A 21,614-nucleotide genomic window follows, 5' to 3' on the forward strand; every position below is an offset into this window, starting at 1 on the left:
CTCCCGGGAGCCCCCTGACGGGAACCAGCAGGACAGGGCCCCAGGTGGGGTCCCCACAGGCGCGCACCTAGCTCCCCGGGACAGCCCCTCCCATCCTCTGTCCCCGCTGGGCTCTCTGCTCAGGACTGAACGCTCCCACCCTCCCCAAGGTGTGGCCGGGCCCGCCGCGCGCTGGGCAGGGCGCAAACATCCACCTGTGACTCCCAGGGTGCGCGGGCTCCCTGGGGAGGCGCTGCTTCAATCCACACTCTACAGCACAGGACCCTGGAGAACAGAGAGGTGGAGCGACTTGCTCGGGGTCACACAGCCACTCAGTAGACCCACACGGGGCAGTGCAGGTGGGTCCCCGAGTCAGGTGAGGCGAGCCCCTCTCCCACCGCAGGTTCCGCTAACCAGGTCTCCTCTGTGCCCCAGACTCCGGGCGGCTCCCGCGGGCGTCCTGGGTGTCCATCGCGCTGGGCGCCCTGCTGGTCGGCGGCGTGGCGGGTCTGTCCTGGGCGGCCATCTGCCGCTGGTAAGTCCCTCTGTCCCCCCTGCTGCCCCGACACGCGGTGTCCTGTCCTTGAGCCCAGGCTGGTAGTGACGCCCCTTTAGTTCTCTAGAGCTCGTATGGATTATTGTGTCTCCAAGCATTGACCTAAGAGCTGTTCGTGCCACGTGTCAGCCTTTCCGTCTCTTCCTTTAGGCTTTAAACAGGGAAGTGGGGCAAGTACCCTGCACCTCCGGGGCTGTCAGGCATCTGAGCATTAAATGATCGCAGGGAAATATTCCCTTGCTAGGAATGCAGATTCTTACGCAGGTTTCTCAGACAAAAAGGTCATCTGTAGGGAAAAAAAATCTGTTCTTCAGTTGCACCCTCCCTAAGGGCAGAAATTAAAAGTTGAACTTTTTTTTTTCTGAGACAGAGTCTCCCTCTGTTGCCCAGGCTAGAGTGAGTGCCGTGGCGTCAGCCTAGCTCACAGCAACCTCAAACTCCTGGGCTCAAGCAATCCTCCTGCCTCAGCCTCCCCAGTAGCTGGGAGTACAGGCATGCGCCACCATGCCCGGCTAATTTTATATATATATTAGTTGGCTAATTAATTTCTTTCTATTTATAGTAGAGACGGGTCTTGCTCTTGCTCAAGTTGGTCTCCAACTCCTGAGCTCAAGCAATCCTCCCCTCTTGGCCTCCCAGAGCGCTAGGATGACAGGTGTGAGCCACCGCGCCTGGCCGAATGTTGAACTTTTAAGCTAAAAACGGCACCTCCATTGCCATGTCCCCACCGGAATCTGAGCTCTGCTGGGGGGGGCTTGCTCACATCCCCTGGGGGGTCCCCCTCCCACCCCCCATTCCCTCACCGCCACCCCACCCCCGCTGTGGCAAACCTGTCGTCCACCTGCCGCTGCTTCTCACCTTGCAACTCCGCAGAACCCAACTTGACTGTTGGACACGCAACTGTTCATTTGAAATTGGAGGCATCACGAAAAATAACAGCTCAACTGCAAGAAGCCAGGGCTGCCCCGTCTGGACCCCTCCTGGCCACGCCTGCCACCTGCGAGGCCAGGCCACTCTCAGAGTGTCTCCTCCACCTGCTGCCCAGATGCCGGTGCAGCCTGACGCAGCCGTAACTTTCCGGGGCCCCCCCTGCCGCAGGCTACGTGCACGTGCAGGCTGGCTTGCAGGCTCCTCCAGCCGAGTGTGGATGCTGCCCGTTGTTTGGACTCTCACGTTTGTGTCGATGGGACCCAGAGGGTTGGTGGTCTCTGTGCCAGGCGGTTGGCAGGGGTGGAACTGCCAGTGCAGGCTGCTTATCGGGACGCGGCCGTAGCCATGGAGACGCAGTCTCCCCTTGGGGTCCAAGCATCGGCTGTGACACACGTGGGGCTCAGAGGGCCGGGAAGTGACCCACCCATGCTCGTGAGGGACCAAGTCTCTCCTGCACCCAGCTTGGGGTGTCGGGGCTGGGCAACCCCCACCTTGCAAGTCCCAGGTGGGAGCATTTCCTAGCCTCCAGCCCGGAGCACGGGCCGGTGCTCACAGCGCTGGCTCCCCTGTGCTTTCTGGGCGGCACCCAGCCTCCCTTTCTGCGCCGTCACCTTGTTCTCCGAGGGGTGGGGGAGGGGACCGCACCCTCCAGCCTCTGCCCACTCCACCAGCCCACAGAACCCACCACCCTGCGACCACCCATGTCTCTCTGACTTGTCGCCGGGGGTGCTCGAGGCTGCCCCCGTCTTGCCTCCGCTCGTGACCGAGTCTCCCCCGAACAACCCTTCCCTGGTCGTCTCAGCCCACCTGGCAGGTTCAGCTCCGACCCGCTGTCAGGGCTCTGCTCCGATGCCACCCTGCGTGAGCGTCCCCCAGTCCCTGCAGGGAGTGGCTTCCCGCGCCTGTGACGCCCTCGCCTCTCCTCTGCGTCTTGAGATTGGCAGGTGTGCAACGAATATGCGTCACACCGGCAGACGGTTCCCGCACGTTACCGAGCAGGGAGAGCTGGGCGGGGAGGCGCGAGCAGGTGCCCTAGTCTTGCCTCTGCAACGGTGAGAAGAGAAGTGAATTCAGACGGTGAGATAACCACAAATCCAACGGCACAGAAAAGTAGGGTTATTTGTCAAGAATTGTCTTCAGTGTGTGTACGTGATTCCCAGAACCTTGATGAATACAGAAAAATTAAAAATAGACCTAAGACCACTCTAGATTGAACGAGCATAGTGCGTGTAAACAGTGGTGGACAATGAATGCTCAGCGTGTTCAGATTCCATTGTGCAACGACATCATAAAATGTGGGGTCTCTTTCCAGTCTTCTGAAGACAGGCTCTTTCAGGAAACGGTCTTTCCTCGCTCACCTGTCACTTGGGGCAATGAGGACGGGCGGGGGGCCCTGGTCGGGGGGCTGCAGCCGCCCTCCCGCCCGTCCCCCGGTCTCTGCCCTGCAGGACGTGGACACCAACCCCCCCCCCCCAGTCAAAGCAGGATGCTGGGAAGTCCAGGTGCTTTTCCTACAGCTCGGGCAACTGTCCTCTGTGGCTGGGCGCTGGGCCAGGCACCAGGGACACCGCCAGGCACCCCCAATCCTGCCCTGCTGGACCCCGGCTCCCTCAGACATCCCTGCACAGGGCCCGGTGCCACGGGTCACCTGTGTGCATGGAACCCTGCCTATGAGGGCGGCCACCGCCAGGACCTGCTCGTCTGTGTCTCCCTGGTCCGGGAGGGTGTCCCCAGATGGTCACGGGAAAGTGACGTCCCATCACGTGGCCCCCGGCTCCATGCTGGAGGGAAGTCCCAGGTCATTTCTCTGGTATCCGGAGAGGCCTCGCCTGCCCAGTGCGCTTAGCTGCCCGTGCTGACGTCACGCTCCCCAGACTCTCGGGGTTTCAGTTCATCGGCCGTTGGAAAAGGAGGTTGAACAGGAGAAATTCCGAGTTCGAGCGTCTGATCACTCATTCTCTCTGCATCACCCACTCTCGCCGATTCCCGCCCGGCCTCCCTGCTGGCGCACAGAGACCGCAGACCAGCGGGTCCCGTCCACTCAAACGTGAGAGTCCGAACCCTTTTCCTCAAAGTCTCTACTGCGCTCACCGTGGCGGCTTAAAACCTCCAGCTGCAGCCGAAGCAGGTGCAAGTGAAAGGCGGGAAGCGGGTTAATCGTTGACAGCAACAGAGGGGACGGAGAGGGAACCCCCTGCTGGCTCGGGAAGCCTCGGTGGGTCGGCGGGGAAGGCGCAGGGGGACGGTGAGAGACTGGCAGGGGGACCTGGCGCTATCTGGGGAAATCACGACTTTCTCCCAGATTCCTCGTAAATAAGTGCAGCCTGCCTGTGCTTTTCTCAAATGTGCCATGCTCGCCGCTCACGGGAACGACCACAAACGCAGCAGTGACAGGTGCAGGCGCCACCCACAGAGACGCCGAGACTCTGCGTTTCCGAGCCCCCGGCGCCACTGAGGTGAGGGAGCAGAGCTGGTGTTTCGGGTACTCAGCCGTCCTCCTGACATCCTCTGCGTTCGACCCCGGGAACGGGGCTGATCCTCCAGCCGTTCAGTTTGCCCCGTCCGTAAAGACAGCAGGGCCCAGATCTCTCCCCGTGTGCCTCTCCCTCCAGAAACCAGCAGACTTACGGGGGTGCGGGGAGTGCTGTATTCCAAAACTTCGGAAGCCACTAAAAGCGCATTACTGATTCCTGTGGGAACTATTTGCATCACAGTTACGTGAGGAAGAAAAAGAATCCCAAAAAGCAAAAGCTCATCGTCTTGACCGTCTGTTGATGGAAAACTCTTTGTGTTTCTTTCTGAAAGGAGAGTTTACATTTTCCCTTTTGTCGAATTGCGTTCCCCAAAGATGTACAGTCCTACGACGATCGGTGCCAGTGCTGTGTTGTTACGTGCACGCCCTGCGTTTCCAGACGTGTTTGTAAAGCTCCAGCAGCTCCGTGTCGGGTGGTGCCTTTGCAACAATAACATCAAACCCACCTGCTGACAACTGCCGTTGTCATTTCCATCATTCCCAGACAGAAAGGTGACAAAAAAACTAGGCATCGAACTACGTGACGTAGAATCTCATTAAACGCCCCAGTGGGGGGTAAACTTCTGCTCCCACTGTGCCGCGGGGTTTCTGGATTCGTTTTCACGCCTGGACTGTTCCTCTGAGTCCCTGAGACCTTCTTTCCTTTGAAGGGCGACAGGCTGGGGACGTCCCGTGAGGCCGGTGGCTGCAGTTCCCTCCCCCCACGCCTACCTGGGGGCGCAGGTGGCCTGGCCGACCTGCTCAGCCCTCCTGGCGGCTGCGCTCATGCGTGGGGACAATCACAGCCACCTGCACGGCTGTCTCCACGCAGAGGTGACGCCTGTGAGGTTCTGGGTGTGTTCCCAGCGCAGAGCGAGCTCGGGACAGTCCCGCCCAGGGCGGCTGGCCCGGGGATTTCAGGGCTCGGCCGGAAAGAGGCGGCAGACGCCCTCCCCGCCCATCCGTCCCGGGCTGAGCCGATGGCTGTGTGTGCGGGCCGGGCATCGACGGGTGACAGAGTGACAGCCGCTCCCGGGGCTGGGGAGAGCCCCTTAACAGAGTATGCACATATTCTAAGGGTCAGACTGTGCAGAGGACTGTGTGGAGGACTGCAGGCCAAGGGGCCTCTGGAGGGACCGGGTGTGGGCATGGAGGGGGCACGGGAAGCCCGTGGTCTCGATGATGCTCATGGGACAGAATCTGCATTCCCCGTGGCTGCTCCCCGCAGCTGTGACTGAGCAAGTCGGCCCTTGCTAACTCCGTGTCACGGGATGGTAGGGCCTGCGGTTTGCTTCCGTGTGCGTGTTTTCCACGGTCTAGGAATTCAGAGTCTGCCCTGTTTTCAGACCGCATAATGATCTCTGTGCCACGACTCCTGCCCCGTGGCTCTCTCTTCCCGAGGCCGGGGAGAAGCATGTTCCCAGACACGGCTCTGAGCGTCCCGGGGGCCCTGGTCCTTCTCTGGCTGACGAATTTGAGGCTGTGGCTCCAACCCCCCCCACCCCGACACCACTCAGCGGGGCTCCTCGGACGGCTGACTCGAGGCCTCCTCACCCCGTGGCTGCGTGGCGTGTCTTCCCGCCCCGTGAGGACCCAAGCCGGGACGAGGCTCTCTGTGCTCAGGCACACGCGTGTGAAGCCGGGTTCACGGCGAGTGATTCCGAATGCCAGATGGCGACCCGGCAAATGACGATGTCCCTTCCTCCGTGCACGGCGCGGACGCCAGGGGCAGTTCCAACAGCCGGCAGGAACGTCCTCGCTCTCCTCTGGAGTACAAGGCCTCTTGGGGGAGCTGGTGTGCGAGAAACAACAGGCTGTGGGAAGACGTAGGATGCTCAGTTTCCTGAAAGGATTCCAGCGTCCCACAACGTCACGTTGAAGCAGGAACCAGGACGCCTCACTAGCGTTCCGGTGTTGAAGACGTGAACTTGAAATGAAGCCCGGAGACGCAAGATGCTGTCACGCAAGGGCACGCGTGTGCGGGTGACTGGGGAGGACGGTTAAAGGAGGGTGGCGTGTGAGACTGCGTCTGTCTGTCCATCTACGGCTGTTCTGAAGACATCGCAGAATCTGCTGGTGAGCATTCGGGCCAAGTACCCCCTTGGACGTCATGTTCTAATGTTAAACATTTCAGTTCCCATTGCAGCAGAGATAAAAATTATCATGTTATATGAAGTTTATTAAAATATCATTTTTCCCTCCGCAATTGTATAATGTGGGGCAAAAAGATGAATCCAGGAATCACAAAAGACGCTGGATGAAGCCTTAACAAAGGCTCACGGTCCCCAGCCGGGGAGGGGGCAGGGCTTCCACAGCGCCCCAAAGCAGGAACCTTGGGGTACAGCCTCTGCGGCATGAGGCGTCCCGGTCATCGACACCCCCACTGTCATCTGCATTTTATCCTCTGGAAACCTGGAGTCATAAGCTCTGCGTGCTAAAGTGCATGTCTGAACACCTTGGGGGAGAGGTTGCTTCTCTCAAAGGTGTGTTACCTGGGGAGGCTCCGGACAGGAGGAGCAAACACAGAGCTGCAAAAGGCCAGTGGCCCATTGTCTTTCATAAACAGCCTGTGGGATCCTGCCAGTGCCACTCTGTTGTGTGTATGTTGCATGTATGCACGCACGCGTGTGTGCATATGACATGCCAGCCTGAGGCAGCCGCACTGCGGTTTCTCCTGTCCGCACGTCGGGGCTTCCCGGGACTCCAGGCCAGAGGGCAGAGCCGCACCTGCGTGGTGGCGGGTCTGGAAGTCTGACCACACCACGCCACTCGCTCGCTGCCACCCAGGATGGTTGGTGGCCTGCCAGTGGAAGGCAGTGGGGACCTGCCCGTAGCTGCGTGGAGACCAGTGTTCTGTGCGTTGTAAACTGCTAAAATCATTTTCCTACGGAGGGAGCAATGCTCCTGTTGCAGAAATATATTAAATCACAGATGACTTGTCTGAAGTATGGAATGACGGCGAGTTGTCAGTGTTTCCACCAAGACGCCCCGTGGCGCCCCGTGCCCCGTGAACGCCACCACCTTCTCATTGCTGGTCGTGATGTCGTCTTGCTGACCCAGTGGCTGAAAGGGAAAACTCATCTCCTTTTAAGAAAACAGAGATTGTACCGGTAAAGTTGTGCATAAGTGTACAAGTACCTTTGCAAATTATCATGCAAAGATATCAAGGATGTGGGACAGTCCTTAATGAATACGATTTCATTCATATATTATCATCTTTCCTAACGTGCACTTCTGCATAATAATTGCTTTTTTTTTAATTGGGTTGGTTTTTACATACAATTTATTTTTTCAAAGTTTCTGCAGCATATCCTAATGGTATGATTTTTTTTTTTTGTTAAAGTAAGCATTCAAAATAAACATTTTGATCCCTTTGCTGCTTAAAAAATATTAAATTAACACTTGATGACAATTCCTGCAGTCCAGCTATTCATCCTGGTGGCACCCCTGCATTTTTCTATGAAGTGGTGCTTCTGTAGCTGTCCCGTTATTTTATTGCATTGATCCCTCATTAACGACAAGCCAGATGGAAATGAGAAGTGATGAGGCCGCTGAGACACCATGCTGGGCTCCAAGACTCAGAACACGCTTTTAGCTCTCAAGTGTTTCAGGAAACAAGTCTGTGCATTACTTGTGGGAAATAAAAATTGGAAATTTCAACAAATGCAAAGAATAATTCCTTACATCTTGGCAAACAATAAAAATATAATGACATTTGCCACCAGGAAGTTGAACGTGCCCTGCTTTGCGGTTTAGTGCTAGGAACGTGCCAGTGGGGACTCATTTTGAAGCCATAATTAAACTCAAACAGGTAACATGCCAAAGACACATAGAATGTTAATTCTAAACCCCAGTGGTCCAACGGGAGGTCAAGACCTCGTTCTTATTACCATGTTTCCCCGACAATAAGACAAGGTCTTATATTTATCTTTCCTCAAGGAGACAAACTAGGGCTTATTTTCAGGGAATGTGTTATTTTTTTTTAAGGACGGTACAACAATCTACATTTATTCAAATATAGTTAAATCGTCTTCTGGAACATCATCATAACTCTCCACACCCCGAGTTCCATCCTGAATTCCTTGCTACTCTATTTCCTTCAGAACCATCGGCCCCAATCTCTCATGTCGAGCAATAGAGCTCTCACGGGGCAGATGAGAAGGGCTGCTCGTCTTCTTTCCCGATCTGCAAGGACATGCACGGGTTGTGCAGATGCACTGCGTAGCCACGCCCGTCACTAGGTCTTATTTTCGGGGTGGGGCTTCTATTGTGCAAATGCTTAGAAATCCTGCTAGGGGGCTTATTTTATGGGTAGGTCTTATTTTCGGGGATACACGGTAGTAATCAAGAGAAAAGTGCATTGACTCATCCTAGGATACCATTTAAAGTTACTGAATTAAAAAGCGTGACAACAATGTTAAAAATAGTGGTAATCCAGTGATGTGGAGGGGGTGGGATGGGGGTGTTCGTAAGTGCTGGTGGCACCTGAAATGAGGGGGGCGCTTGTGGGAAGAGAGGGGAGCTATCCGTGTAGACCGCATGTGTTCTGTGACCTCTCCCTGCCGGGAGTGCTCTGGGACAAGACACCTGCAGGAGAAAAGGTGTTTTATGCACAAATCCGGGGTTTGCTCCAACAGCTCACAGAGGGAAACCAAGCAAGGTCCCACATCAGAGCACGGACGGACTAGGACAGTCTCCTCCTGGCCGCAGCACCTGTGCAGGTGCAGAGCCAGGTGACCTCGGGTCAGCAGGAGCACACAGCGGTGCAGGTGTGTGGTGACCACAGCTCACACGTGGGGTGAACACGGAAAAGGCAGTGATGGGAATCAGGGTGAATTCGAGTGAATTTGAGCAGTGGGCTCGTGTTTCATGATTTAGTTTTCCCTCAGAGTCGTTGCGATTCACCGAGTATGTGATTTCTTTAGTACCTAAAACGTGATGGAATAACTTGAGGGAGGCGGGGTCAGGGCTCAGCACTTTCACTCGCCGCGGCGGGTGTTCCCGGTCCGTACGCCGCGCTCCACGGCCAGCCTCACCCTGACGATCCCGCGCCGTGGACTGACTTGCCCGCGTCACAATGGACCGATGGACCCACCGGCACGAGGACCTGGAGGAAGGGGACACATGGCCCAGGAGAAAGTGCCCCTTCCGATTATAGCCATGACAGGGGCGTGTCAGCTGGCCCCGTGGTTCCTCTGGGTGCGGGTGGCTGTGACAAGGTGCCTTTCTGCCCACAGGACGCGCTCTGGAGCCAGATCCACGCTGCCAGTCACGGAGAGAGGCGGGAAGGCCACCGCCCAAACGGGATGCGGACAAGGGCAGGACGTGGGGGTCTCACGGTGCAGCGCCATGGCCCAGGACCCGGAGCAGGTGCGTGTAGTCTCATCCGTGGGGGTTGGGGCGTGTCTGGTCCTTCCGGCCACACCCCAGAGGTCACCAAACAGGGCGTTCGGGCTAGCACCCCCACGCAGCCTCCACTCCGCACTTCTTGTTCCTGCGAGTTTCCCGCTCGGTTCTGCGCCTTCCTCCGGGCTTTCTCTCGTACGGAATCGCAGTTATAACAGAAGACTAATCTGTCAGGATTTGAACCTGCTTTTTAAGAAGGATAGACAGTAAACCGGAGGGGGAGGAGTGAAAATGCCTTTCGAGTGTGCAGACCGCCTTCAGAGCTCAGGGGTGTTTCCTCGTCCTGACCTGAGTACTGGCTGGGAGATGCCAGGACACTAGTTAGAAGCCGGAACAAAATACTGACTCTTAAAATTTGCTTTTTTTAAATTGAGTAATTATAATCGGTGTGGGAAAAAAAAATCAGTCTAAATGTACTTTATACCGTTTTTACCTTGTATGCCGGACCCCAAGCGATGGCATCTTAAAAAAGTCACTTGTGCAAGTTTGACATTTGAGCTTGAGGAAGCGGAGAGCGGGTGGTGGCTTCTGGGAGTGGGGACGCTGGTCAGAGGACACGGAGTTTGGGTTAGACAACAGTTCGTGTTTTCGAGATCTGTTGCGTGGCTTGGTGACCATAGTTGATAATAATAAATGTCTGTGTGTGTCTCAAAACTGCTAAAAGAATAGATTTTATTTTAGTTTTTTAGATTTTAAATGTACTCATTGCAAAAAAAAAAAAAAAGTGTGTGAGGTTAGTTTGATACAGTCATTCCCCAATGCAAACCTGCATTTAATTAGTTTGATACAGTCATTCCCCAATGCAAAGCATCACATTTTATGGTGTAAATATATGCAATTATTATCTGTCCATTAAACACAAACATTTATATTTGAACCGTCACGCATACACGAGGGGCCTGTCCGACACGATCAGTCCACTTTCAGATGTTCAGTTCCGGGCAGATCCTGTCCTTGGAGGTGGGTGGGGCGCCCCGGACAGTCTGCTGAGAGCAGGCCGTCTTGGCACCTGCCTCCCACGGGTGGAACCCGAAACGCCCCAACCTGGGCGTGAGGCTCCCTGCAAATGTCAGTGCACTAACAGCAGCTTCTCCAGCCACACGGACGGCACCAGGCGCCTGACTAGCCTGCTGGGCACCCCAGGGCCAAAGCAAGGTGCCTTGCCCGTCCATGAGCTCACCACGACTTCTCTCCTGCAGGGCCCCAGGGCTGGATCCCAAATCCTCCTCTGCAAGTAGGAAGCCTTGCTCCGCGGAAAGCCGGCACTCACGAGCGTATCCTCGGGGCTGCCTCCTCCGGGCAGGTGGAGCACCGTGGAGCGGGGACCTTCCTCGGTGGTGCGTGAGAAGGACGGGTGGCCTGTCCCCTCCGTGGTCCTCTGTGAAGGTCGCTCCCGTCTGGGCGTGTCTCATGCACAGCGTGTGCAGCTCTGATGCTGTCGGAAGCCGCGCACGGTCGGTGTTGGGGCTGAGCTTTCGCGTGGGAGGGGCGGCGAGGGCTGGGGCAGACGGCCCGACTGGGACAAACCGGCTGGGCGTGGACTCGGCAAAGCAGCCTTGTGTTCCAAGATCACCAGTGAGACTGTTCCCCAAAGACGGGCCCGGTGTTCCCGCTGGTGTCTGTGGAGCGCAGACGCGAGTGGGGCAGCCGCCGTGGGTCCAGCCCTTGCCCGTCAGCGTGGCCTGACTCCTCCCCTCGGGGCTTTGCCGTAAACATGTACTTACATATTACACGTGTCTGTGATCCCTGGAAACTGTGTTTTCACCGTAATCATGTCTCAGTGTTTTGGTGGCCCTGACTCTGCTGCAGTTTGCACTTTGCCCCTTCGCCGGCCTCCCCGTCCCCACCCGCCTCCCCCTCCCCACCGGCCTCCCCGTCCACACCCGCCTCCCCGTCCACACCGGCCTCCCCATCCCCCCCCCCCGGCCTCCCTGTCCTCACCAACCTCCCTGTCCTCACCAACCTCCCTATCCTCACCAACCTCCCTATCCTCACCAACCTCCCTGTCCACACCAGCCTCCATGTCCCCACCAACCTCCCTGTCCCCACCAGCCTCCCTGTCCCCACCAACCTCCCTGTCCCCACCGGCCTCCCTGTCCCCAGGGCTCCCGGCCACTGCTCCGGCGCCTCCCAGCAGCTGTGGGTTCCGTGTGGGCTCCAAGACTTGTCTCTTCGTCCTCCTCCTCCTAGGAGGGGGCTGGCTCCGGGCTTCCTGGAGGAAGGTTGTGAATCTGGGGGAAGGACGGAGCCTTGAGGACTGAAGAGGTGACCAGCGCCAACACGCAGGGCTTTGCTGACAAAGCGCGGCCCAGAACCGAGGCTGTGGGCACCGGCACGCGCCCCCCCCCCCCGAGGGCACAGGCTGGCTCAGCTCCGCCAGTCCCTGCCTCTCCCTCCGGGAGCACGGCCGTGGCCCCTGAGGTGGGCCCCTTCCCGACTCTGCTCCAGGCTGTCTGGGAGCCGAGACCCTGTAGAGTAGCCACCGAGTCACCCTCGTCCCATGCGGGAGGGGCTGAGTCCCAGAGAGGCGCCGCCCTGCCAGCGTGCACAGGAGCCCCTCGCCCTGATACTAAACCTCCTTCCTGCACGGAAACCACAGGCAGGCGGGGCCGCCTGGAGTTCTCCCTCACTGAGGATGCGGGCGGAGAGCCACCATGGGCAAAGCCACCCACGGGCAGCGCGGCATCTGCACCAACAGCCGGCAACGGTGTGGAAAACCCGCGCTCGCTCTGCCTTCAGAGGTTTTTGTTTTTGGTTTTGTTTTTGTTTTGAGACAGAGTCTCCCTTTGTTGCCCAGGCTAGAGTGAGTGCCGTGGCATCAGCCTAGCTCACAGCAACCTAAATCCTGGGCTCAAGCACTCCTCCTGCCCCAGCCTCCTGAGTAGCTGGGACTACAGGCATGTGCCAGCATGCCCAGCTAATTTTTTCTATATATATTAGTTGGCCAATTCGTTTCTATTTTTTTTATAGTAGAGACGGGGTCTCGCTCCTGCTCAGGCTGGTTTCAAACTCCTGACCTCGAGCAATCCGCCTGCCTCGGCCTCCCAGAGTGCTAGGATTACAGATGTGAGCCACCGCGCCCGGCCTGAGTTTTTAATATAACAGTGGCGTTAGGTAGAGAAAGCAGGTGTTACTTTTTATAACCAAAACATACTGGCTGTTGTTTGCCCAAGTGCTGGGTCATCCGATCCTGGGTGTCCGGAACTCACCTTACCCTTGAGATAAAGCCCTCTCGTGATTTGACTGTTCAGCCAATACTGGAGAAACCCTGGCTCTCCCGCCAGTCCCCCGCCTCTGGGCCCTGCGGCACGTGGTGGCTTCTGAGGGGAGCAGCCCCGACTGCTCATCCGGGCCCGGGGAGGAGGGGGAACGCCCACTGCACGGAGGATCTCGGCAGCCCCAGGAGAGCAGTGAGGCAGCCGTGGGTCTCTGAGCCAGTTAGGGGCCATTCCTGGGAGCTCGCCGTGCAGAGTGGCAGGGGGTCTGTCCTGTTATCGGGACAGTTGTCATCATGTGGTGTTAGCCCCGGAAACCACCTAAGAGATCGCTGCGCGCAGCCCTTTATTTTATGGAGGAATAACTGAGTCCCGGGCTTGAGAAGAGGGTTTCCTGGCGACACATACCAATTTAAAGTTCAAGAAGAGTCCGGGTGCGGTGGCTCACACTCGTAACCCTAGCACTCTGGGAGGCCAAGGCGGGAGGATCGCTCAAGGTCAGGAGTTCAAGACCAGCCTAAGCAAGAGCAAGCAAGACCCCATCTCTTCTAAAAATGGGGAAAAAAACTAGCTGGACAACAAAAATATATAGAAAAAAACTAGCCAGGCATGGTGGCGCATGCCGGCAGTCCCAGTTACTCGGGAGGCTGAGGCAGGAGGATCGCTTGAGCCCAGCAGTTTGAGGTTGCTGTGAGCTAGGCTGACGCCACAGCACTCTAGCCCAGCAACAGAGTGAGACTCTGTATCAAAAACAAATAAATAAATAAATAAAAGTTAAAAAAGATAAAGTTAAGAAGAGATGAAATCACAGTTCACAGTCAGCACTTAGCATTGGCCCTACTGTGGGATTAACTGCCCTGCTGTCTCCACCAAAAACCTAGATGTTCCAAAACTGTGTTTGCTTTCCCAAAGTTGCTTCTTCCTTATTAAAACTTCCGCTGTTCCTTAATAGCTCCAGCCAAATTAAGCAGAATCACACCACCTCTTGACCCTCTGACATCTGTCCTTTGAGGATATTACACAAATAGAAGCACCTAGACCTACAGTCACCTGGGAGCTCAGGTTCTGAATGTGAGGGCCCCCCCAAATCGACCCACCCCAATCCTAACAAGGAACCTGACTATACCCCACACCTGACCCCTGACCCTACTCCATCCCCAACCCTAACACCACTGCCTACACTACTGCACCACCAACCCTAACCCCACCTCTGACCCTACCCCACCCCCTATCCTAACCCCAACACTGACCCTACTCCATCACCAACCGTAACCACACCCCCTACCCTACCCCACCTCCTATCCTAACCCCAACCCTGACCCTATTCCATCCCCAACCCTAACCAAACACCCTACCCTATCCCACCACCACCAAACCTAACCCCACACCTGACCCTACACCACCTCCTATCCTAACCCCACCACTGACCCTACCCAACCTCCTATCCTAACCCCACCCCGGACCCTACCCCACCTCCTATCCTAACCCCACCCCTGACCCTACCCCACCCCCTGATCCTACCCCACCACTGACCCTACCCGACCCACTGACCCTACCCCACCCCGGACCCTACCCCACCCCTGACCCTATCCCCACCCCAGACCCTACCCCACCCCCTGACCCCACCCCACCTCCAACACTATCCCCACCCCAGACCCTACCCCACCCCCTGACCCTACCCCACCCCCAACCCTATCCCACCCCCAACCCTATCCCCACCCCAGACCCTACCCCACCCCCAAACCTACCCCACCCCGACCCTGACCCTACCCCACCCCTGACCCTATCCCCACCCCAGACCCTACCCCACCCCCTGATCCTAACCCCACCCCAGACCCTACCCCACCCCCGACCCTACCCCACCCCCGACCCTACCCCACCCCTGACCCTACCCCACCCCCTGACCCTACCCCACCCCAACCCTATCCCCACCCCAGACCCTACCCCACCCCCAAACCTACCCCACCCCGACCCTGACCCTACACCACCCCTGACCCTACCCCACCCCTGACCCTATCCCCACCCCAGACCCTACCCCACCCCTGACCCTATCCCCACCCCTGACCCTACCCCACCCCTGACCCTATCCCCACCCCTGACCCTACCCCACCCCCGACCCTACCTCACCCCCGACCCTATCCCCACCCCGACCCTGACCCTACCCCACCCCTGACACTATCCCCACCCCAGACCCTACCCCACCCCTGACCCTATCCCCACCCCAGACCCTACCCCACCCCTGACCCTATCCCCACCCCTGACCCTATCCCCACCCCAGACCCTACCCCACCCCCTGATCCTAACCCCACCCCAGACCCTACCCCACCCCCGACCCTACCCCACCCCTGACCCTACCCCACCCCTGACCCTACCCCACCCCCGACCCTACCCCACCCCCGACCCTACCCCACCCCCGACCCTACCCCACCCCCGACCCTACCCCACCCCCGACCCTACCCCACCCCCGACCCTACCCCACCCCCGACCCTACCCCACCCCCGACCCTACCTCACCCCCGACCCTACCCCACCCCCGACCCTACCCCACCCCTGACCCTACCCCACCCCCGACCCTACCCCACCCCCGACCCTACCCCACCCCCGACCCTACCCCACCCCTGACCCTAACCCTAGTCTCACTCTGGACGTAGTTTCTGAGCAAACTGGCCTCCTTAGCAGAAAAGGAAAAGGGAAACTGGATCCGGCGAAGCCGCAGGTTCCTGCTGGCAGACAGCGCCACCTTCTGGGCAGCCTGGAAAACCGCAAATCTGTTTTCCTGACCCAGCATTTTTGTTACACGTCTATTTGCTTCTCTCTTGTGTGCTCGATTTGCATGGAAACCTTTTTATTTTCCTCTTTGTTTTTTTCTTTTCGCTTGGAGTTAAGTGTTCCGCTGTCTCGCTCTGCTGTGAACGAGGCGCCATCCTTCCTGCACTCACAGCACCGGGTCCGAGGCAGCTTTCAGAAGCTGCAGGCCGCAAACACGCCGCGTGCACGACCCACTCTCACCACTGATGAGCCTGCCCACTCACCTGCCCACCTGCCCACTCCCCTGCCCACCTGCCCACTCCCCTGCCCACTCCCCTGCCCACCTGCCCACTCACCTGCCCGCCTGCCCACTCACCTGCCCGCTCACCTGCCCACTCCCCTGCCCACCTGCCCACTCCCCTGCCCACTCCCCTGCCCACCTGCCCACTCACCTGCCCACCTGCCCACTCCCCTGCCCACCTGCCCACTCACCTGCCCACTCCCCTGCCCACTCACCTGCCCACTCCCCTGCCCACTCCCCTGCCCACCTGCCCACTCCCCTGCCCACCTGCTGGGAGCTCACCGACGCAGGAACAGGACAGGGGCCGTGGGAGAACGGACACTGGAGCGGCTTGCCGTCTGGGCGGCTGGTGGCTGCTCAGTTTGGCAGGCGATGGAGTCTGGCCCAGACACAGCCGGGAGCCGCTGTGCAACGGGATTCGCAATGGCCTGGCTCCCTTGGCGGGGAGAGTTTCTCTCTGAGAGGCGTCTGCACAGCCACGGGCTCAGGAGCTCACCTGGGTGCAGGTGGTGGGACGTCCACAGGGCTGGGTAGGGTCCGGCACTGGCTCCAGGAGAGAACACGGGACAAGAACGTGTGGAGCCTCGGTTGGTGCACACGGGAAGGGGAGCAGGTCACAGTCTCTCCTGTCGCAATTTCCACAGCCAAGAGTGCGCCCAAATCAGGACACCAGGCCCGGGGGAGGAGGGAGGGAGCACCAGGCCTGGGGGAAGAGGGAGCACCAGGCCTGGGGGAAGAGGGAGCACCAGGCCTGGGGGAAGAGGGAGCACCAGGCCTGGGGAGGAGGGAGAGAGCACCAGGCCTGGGGAGGAGGGAGCACCAGATCTAAGGGAGGAGGGAGAGAGCACCAGATCTGGGGGAGGAGGGAGGGAGCACCAGATCTAAGGGAGGAGGGAGGGAGCACCAGATCTAGGGGAAGAGGGAGCAGTAGACCTGGGGGAGGAGGGAGGGAGCACCAGATCTGGGGGAGGAGGGAGGGAGCACCAGACCTGGGGGAGGAGGGAGGGAGCACCAGATCTGGGGGAGGAGGGAGGGAGCACCAGACCTGGGGGAGGAGGGAGGGAGCACCAGACCTGGGGGAGGAGGGAGGGAGCACCAGATCTGGGGGAGGAGGGAGGGAGCACCAGATCTGGGGGAGGAGGGAGGGAGCACCAGATCTGGGGGAGGAGGGAGCAGTAGACCTGGGGGAGGAGGGAGGGAGCACCAGATCTGGGGGAGGAGGGAGGGAGCACCAGATCTAGGGGAGGAGGGAGCAGTAGACCTGGGGGAGGAGGGAGGGAGCACCAGACCTGGGGGAGGAGGGAGGGAGCACCAGATCTAAGGGAGGAGGGAGGGAGCACCAGATCTAGGGGAAGAGGGAGCAGTAGACCTGGGGGAGGAGGGAGGGAGCACCAGATCTAGGGGAGGAGGGAGCAGTAGACCTAGGGGAGGAGGGAGCCAAGTCAAGAACAGTGACTTCTTAGTAACTATGAAAGTCCATGATCGATGGTATAAGAAAAGCATGTGTGTAATGACACATAGCACACGTACATGCAGACACATACACACACCACTGTCCACCACCTGCCACACATACACTACCCACCACATACACAGACTACACCACACGCACACATCACATATGTACACACGTCACATATGTACACACCACACGGACACACACAGACACCACACGACACACACACACAATGTCAACGTTTGCCTGTCGCGCTGGACCAGGCCCACAGAGCTGGGACCCACGCCCAGTCCAACCCTGGTGCCGCCACCTCCTCTCCCACGCCCGGCCCGTGGGAGCTGCCCCTCCGTGTTCTGGGCGTGCAGAGAACAACCGAATGGGCCGGCGCGTGGACGGAGGGACGACAGGCGGGCGGAGGAGCGCAGGAAAGAGCAGTGGGACCAGGCTTTGGGGTTCATTTGGCAAAGCAGGAGCCTGCAGAGGGTTGATGATCGAACGCCGTCCAGGGGCGGGCAGGTGCTTTCCTGCTGTGAACCCCAAGCGAGCAGTAGTCCCAGGCCTTGTAAAGCCTGAAGTGTTTAGTCGGAACTTCCTTGATTGAACTCACACTGGATGTGGACTTTGCCGCCCCACAGACTGCAGACGGCCCTGGCACCTTGGAAAGGTGGACTTGAGGGCAGCTTGGGCGGCTCATCCTTCCTGCCACAGGATGCCACGCCCTGGGCTGCTCCCCGCAGGCCGGGCGCCTTCTGTCTGTCGCAGGGAAGCCCAGCCCCTCCCGCTCCCCGGCAGAGCCTGGGGGGCTCCCTGTCACCTCCAGCGAGGGCAGAGGAGCCCCGGAAGGAGCACACAGCACACGGGACCGCGTGGCTGGGTGGTGGTGCTCAGCTGGAGGGTGGATTTTGTGTCAGTGCACGACCTGCGCACAGGGACAGCGGGACAGGCTGTTTAGAGCACGAGGGAGGCCAGTCCCGGTGCCCTTGAGGGAGAGCGAGTCAGGAGCAGAGGCCCTGGGGCCAGGACACTGGAGTCCTTTTTTTTTTTTTTTTTAATTCTACTATTAAAAAATATCCAAATGCAGTTTTTAGCAACCAGTTATCCTTGCAGGCGGTTTCATATGCGTCATCTAACCTGCTGCCGGGGCTCAGAGCCCGACGCCCAAAAAAGGAGCACCCTGGCAAGCGAGCGTGTCACTCTCGGGGAGATCGGGAGGAAGCTCCTTCTGACCTCTCCCCCCTCCCCCGCACAGGGCATCACAGAGACTGGAATCCCCTCCCCCAGGGCAAGGCGCAAAGCGGGGGTTGGGGGTCACTCCTGGACCCCTTCCTTCTGCCCTGCATGTCCTCGGTGACAGCCCCATGCCAAGGCTGGTGTCAGCAGGGACGGCGCGTCTGGCCCGGCAGGCTGGCAGAGCCCCCCACACCCCACCCACCCCCGCTCACCACCGTTCCATCACACCTTTGGTGCAATCGTGTTTCTCCACTGCTCCACGCATTTCCTCAGACTTCACATAAAAGCACAGTTTCCTGGGTTGTTGGGTCTTAATTTCTGAGCTCATGATGGGGAGGGACAGGTCTCACTCCCCCTGCACTCCCTGCTCTGACCTGTCTTAGGACAGATGCAGCCGCCCACCTGCTGCCTCACCTCTGTCTGGTCTCCAGGAGCAAGAGGGGTGCCTGGCCCTGGGTGGTTGATTAGGACCTGGGTGATCTAGGAGGAGAGCCGGAACTGTCACCACTGGAGGGACCCTGAACAATGGGGACCCAGTGTCACCCTGCTGTCAGCTAGAGCCCACCCCTCCACCACAGTCAGTGTGCAAACCATCCCACGGGGAGTGCTGGGCGGGCAGGCGGGGCCCCACCCTCGGGAAGGGTCAGGTGGGCAAACCTAACAGGGGACCACAGAGGCCGCTGGGTGGTGCCTCCTTAGTTCAGGGCCGGGCGTGTCTGAGTTGCCTTGTTGTCCTATATGACAAGTCCCTGCAGGGTGGAGCTTGTGCACAGACTGTGGGGTGGAAACTGGGGAACATACAGGCTGCCCAGTGGGCAGGAGGGATACCTGGGACTCCCCCACGTCCTTCCAGACCGTAGAACCCCTCAGAGGTCGACTCACATGAGCAGTGGCAGCAGCACCCAAATGAACCGCATCCTCGTGGGGCAGAAGGACACTGCGGTCACAGGGTTGGCAAGGCAGAGGGACAGAGCCCCAGCGAGCTCACTCCTGAGGGCGAGGGAGCTGGTCACCTGTGACTTGCAACAGCTGCACCTGGGAGGGACACTCAGGCCAGAGACGCAGCCAGAGCACACCTGCGTGAGCCCCTCCTGTACCTGCCACGGAAAAAAAGCCAGCGTCACCACGGAGAGCCCAGGGCCCAGAGCCACCTCCCTGGTGAAAGGACATTGTCACTGCAGCCACAGAGCTAAAAAGTAACCACTAAAGCAAGAGTCGCAATCAAGGAAACATTTACATTATCAGGAAACAGAAAAGTCTTTCTGTGGTTGGCTTTAGCAACTCTGTTGATAGAATGTATATCTCCTATTTTTCTTTTTAAGATGCCTCTTAGGGTCTAACTGCTACATGTTGTTGTAACAGAGTATTCCTTAAATAGTTTTTAATTTTTTTTTCAGTTTGGAGAAAGAACATTCTGTATATGTCAATGCAGTGCCAAAAGCCGTCAAAAAAAAATGTTAAAGGCCCTATCAAAACAATTGCATAAATTAATTTTTCACAAAACTAAATACATCTGACGGTTTTCATTTCTGTTAAATTTCACTTTGTAATGACTTTCGGTAGAGGAAAAATGCACTTTGCAGTAACCGTTCTGAAAGGCCAGTGGAAATTCTTTTGCACATTCTATATTTTCCACTAATGGCTCTTTATCTATTTCAGTGGATAGTGTTGCAGAAAGTGAAGAAAAGGAATTTGCCTTTGCATCTTATGTCTGCCTCGGTAGCTCCTACACAAACAGCAGGTGAAAGAACAGTGAACCGCCAACCTCCTCTCTACCTGGAATTGCTGCGAGATGCCAGGGTCTAGCTCTCAGCCTAGCAGCGGAGCACAGCACGATAAAAAACGCTGCCGGAAGTTGGCGAAATTTCAACAAAGACAACTTTTAAAACCGAAAACACCAACGTTTTAAGTTCAGCTCACGCTTAACGGCAAAGTAGCTGCCCGTCTCATAAAGACGCCAGCCGTGGACAAGGAACCGGGTTTCCAAGGTCTCTCCTGAGCGTGGGGAGGTCGACAATTTGGGCAAAAGATCCGGCAAACGTCAGGAACTTTTGGAGAAAACCTAGCTCCGTAGGGGGCGATACATTCATATTTATGATCTGATTACACATGTTAAACTGCCCCAGCTGTTCTCAAGTTGATCTTTGGTGAAACGATGCGAGTTACAGAACGGCTTTTGTGCCCCAGGCAACCTGCTTGTGCTCATCTGCTCGTTTCCTCAGCACCGAGGAAGGTTTGCCAGGACCGGTTGTTCCACGAGGGATTTGGAGGACGAGACCCAGCAGAGGACTCATTCCTTGCGAGGTGGGGGGGAGGATAACGAAGACGTCACTTGAGTAACAGTGACATCGTTCCTTCCGCACTGACATCCTCGCCGTCACTACCTGGAGTGCAGGTGACTAAACAGTGTGTGCACGGAACTGTTCACTATGCACAGGTGGTTGCACCTTTAGTACGTGCATTATACATCCAGACTTAAAAAAGTGTGTGTGGGGGGGTGATGGTATGAAATACATTTGATATAATATATTCATATACAGTATATAATCTGTGTAAATATTGATAAGTAAATAAGGAAATGTTAAGGGAGTTCTCCAGATCCATGGGTTTGTTGTATTACATTTTAAAAATGAGGAAATTGAGGGAGGTTAGGGAGCTAAGGTCATGCAGATGAAGCGATGAAGCCAGGACTTTAATCTAAGTCCGATTAAATCCCATGCTTTCTACCACTTTTCTGTACTGCCTTGTAAAATATTTCCCATTGAAAAAGTAAAATTTGGCTGTTTTATAAATGCATATTATGTTGAGCTAAGGAGTATTTTATCCTCTGTTGTACATCAGTTTTTTTCCAAGAATAAAATTACTTTGTTCCTGAAAAAAAAAATAAAGTGGGGGGGGGGAATGGGCTAGACTAAGAGAATTAAAACTAAGAAGGTATTGTTAAGAGAATAAAACGTGCGTGGTACAGAAGAAAATGCCATCTCTTCCTGCTTGTAAAGAGGGAAGAGGAGTCTGTTCACACGTGTCAGCACTCGGTTACACGGGCCGTGGCCGTCTGCCGAGAACAAGGCAGTGTGTCATGGAGCAAAGGTAACAAGAAAAGCTAAGAACTAATCAAACAGAAAAATGTGCATTGCGTAACAGTAAGTGAAAGCCAGAATACAATTTTTATCTGTGCAAATGATGCTAATGTATAAAATTAAACATTGAAAAACATTAAAAGGCAAAATAGACCAATGAAAACATCAAATTTATTTAGAAAATGTAATTAGGGTAATTGTG

At 56.9% G+C, this 21,614-nt stretch overlaps 1 protein-coding gene across 1 annotated transcript in view; it reads left to right on the forward strand.

Annotated features, from left to right (window-relative positions):
* TPO (thyroid peroxidase) overlaps nt 1-15,377 on the forward strand; it is a 44,201-nt gene extending 28,824 nt beyond the window's left edge. The window contains exons 14-19 of the mRNA XM_076000502.1: nt 415-514; nt 9,215-9,347; nt 10,457-10,538; nt 10,583-10,720; nt 12,635-12,793; nt 15,274-15,377. Of these exons, the coding sequence (XP_075856617.1) occupies nt 415-514; nt 9,215-9,347; nt 10,457-10,538; nt 10,583-10,720; nt 12,635-12,793; nt 15,274-15,377 (716 nt within the window). The remainder of the gene's footprint in view (nt 1-414; nt 515-9,214; nt 9,348-10,456; nt 10,539-10,582; nt 10,721-12,634; nt 12,794-15,273) is intronic.
* The last annotated feature ends 6,237 nt before the right edge of the window (nt 15,378-21,614 follow it).

Source organism: Microcebus murinus, chromosome 3, assembly GCF_040939455.1.
Source record: "Microcebus murinus isolate Inina chromosome 3, M.murinus_Inina_mat1.0, whole genome shotgun sequence".
Classification (NCBI taxonomy): domain Eukaryota; kingdom Metazoa; phylum Chordata; class Mammalia; order Primates; family Cheirogaleidae; genus Microcebus; species Microcebus murinus.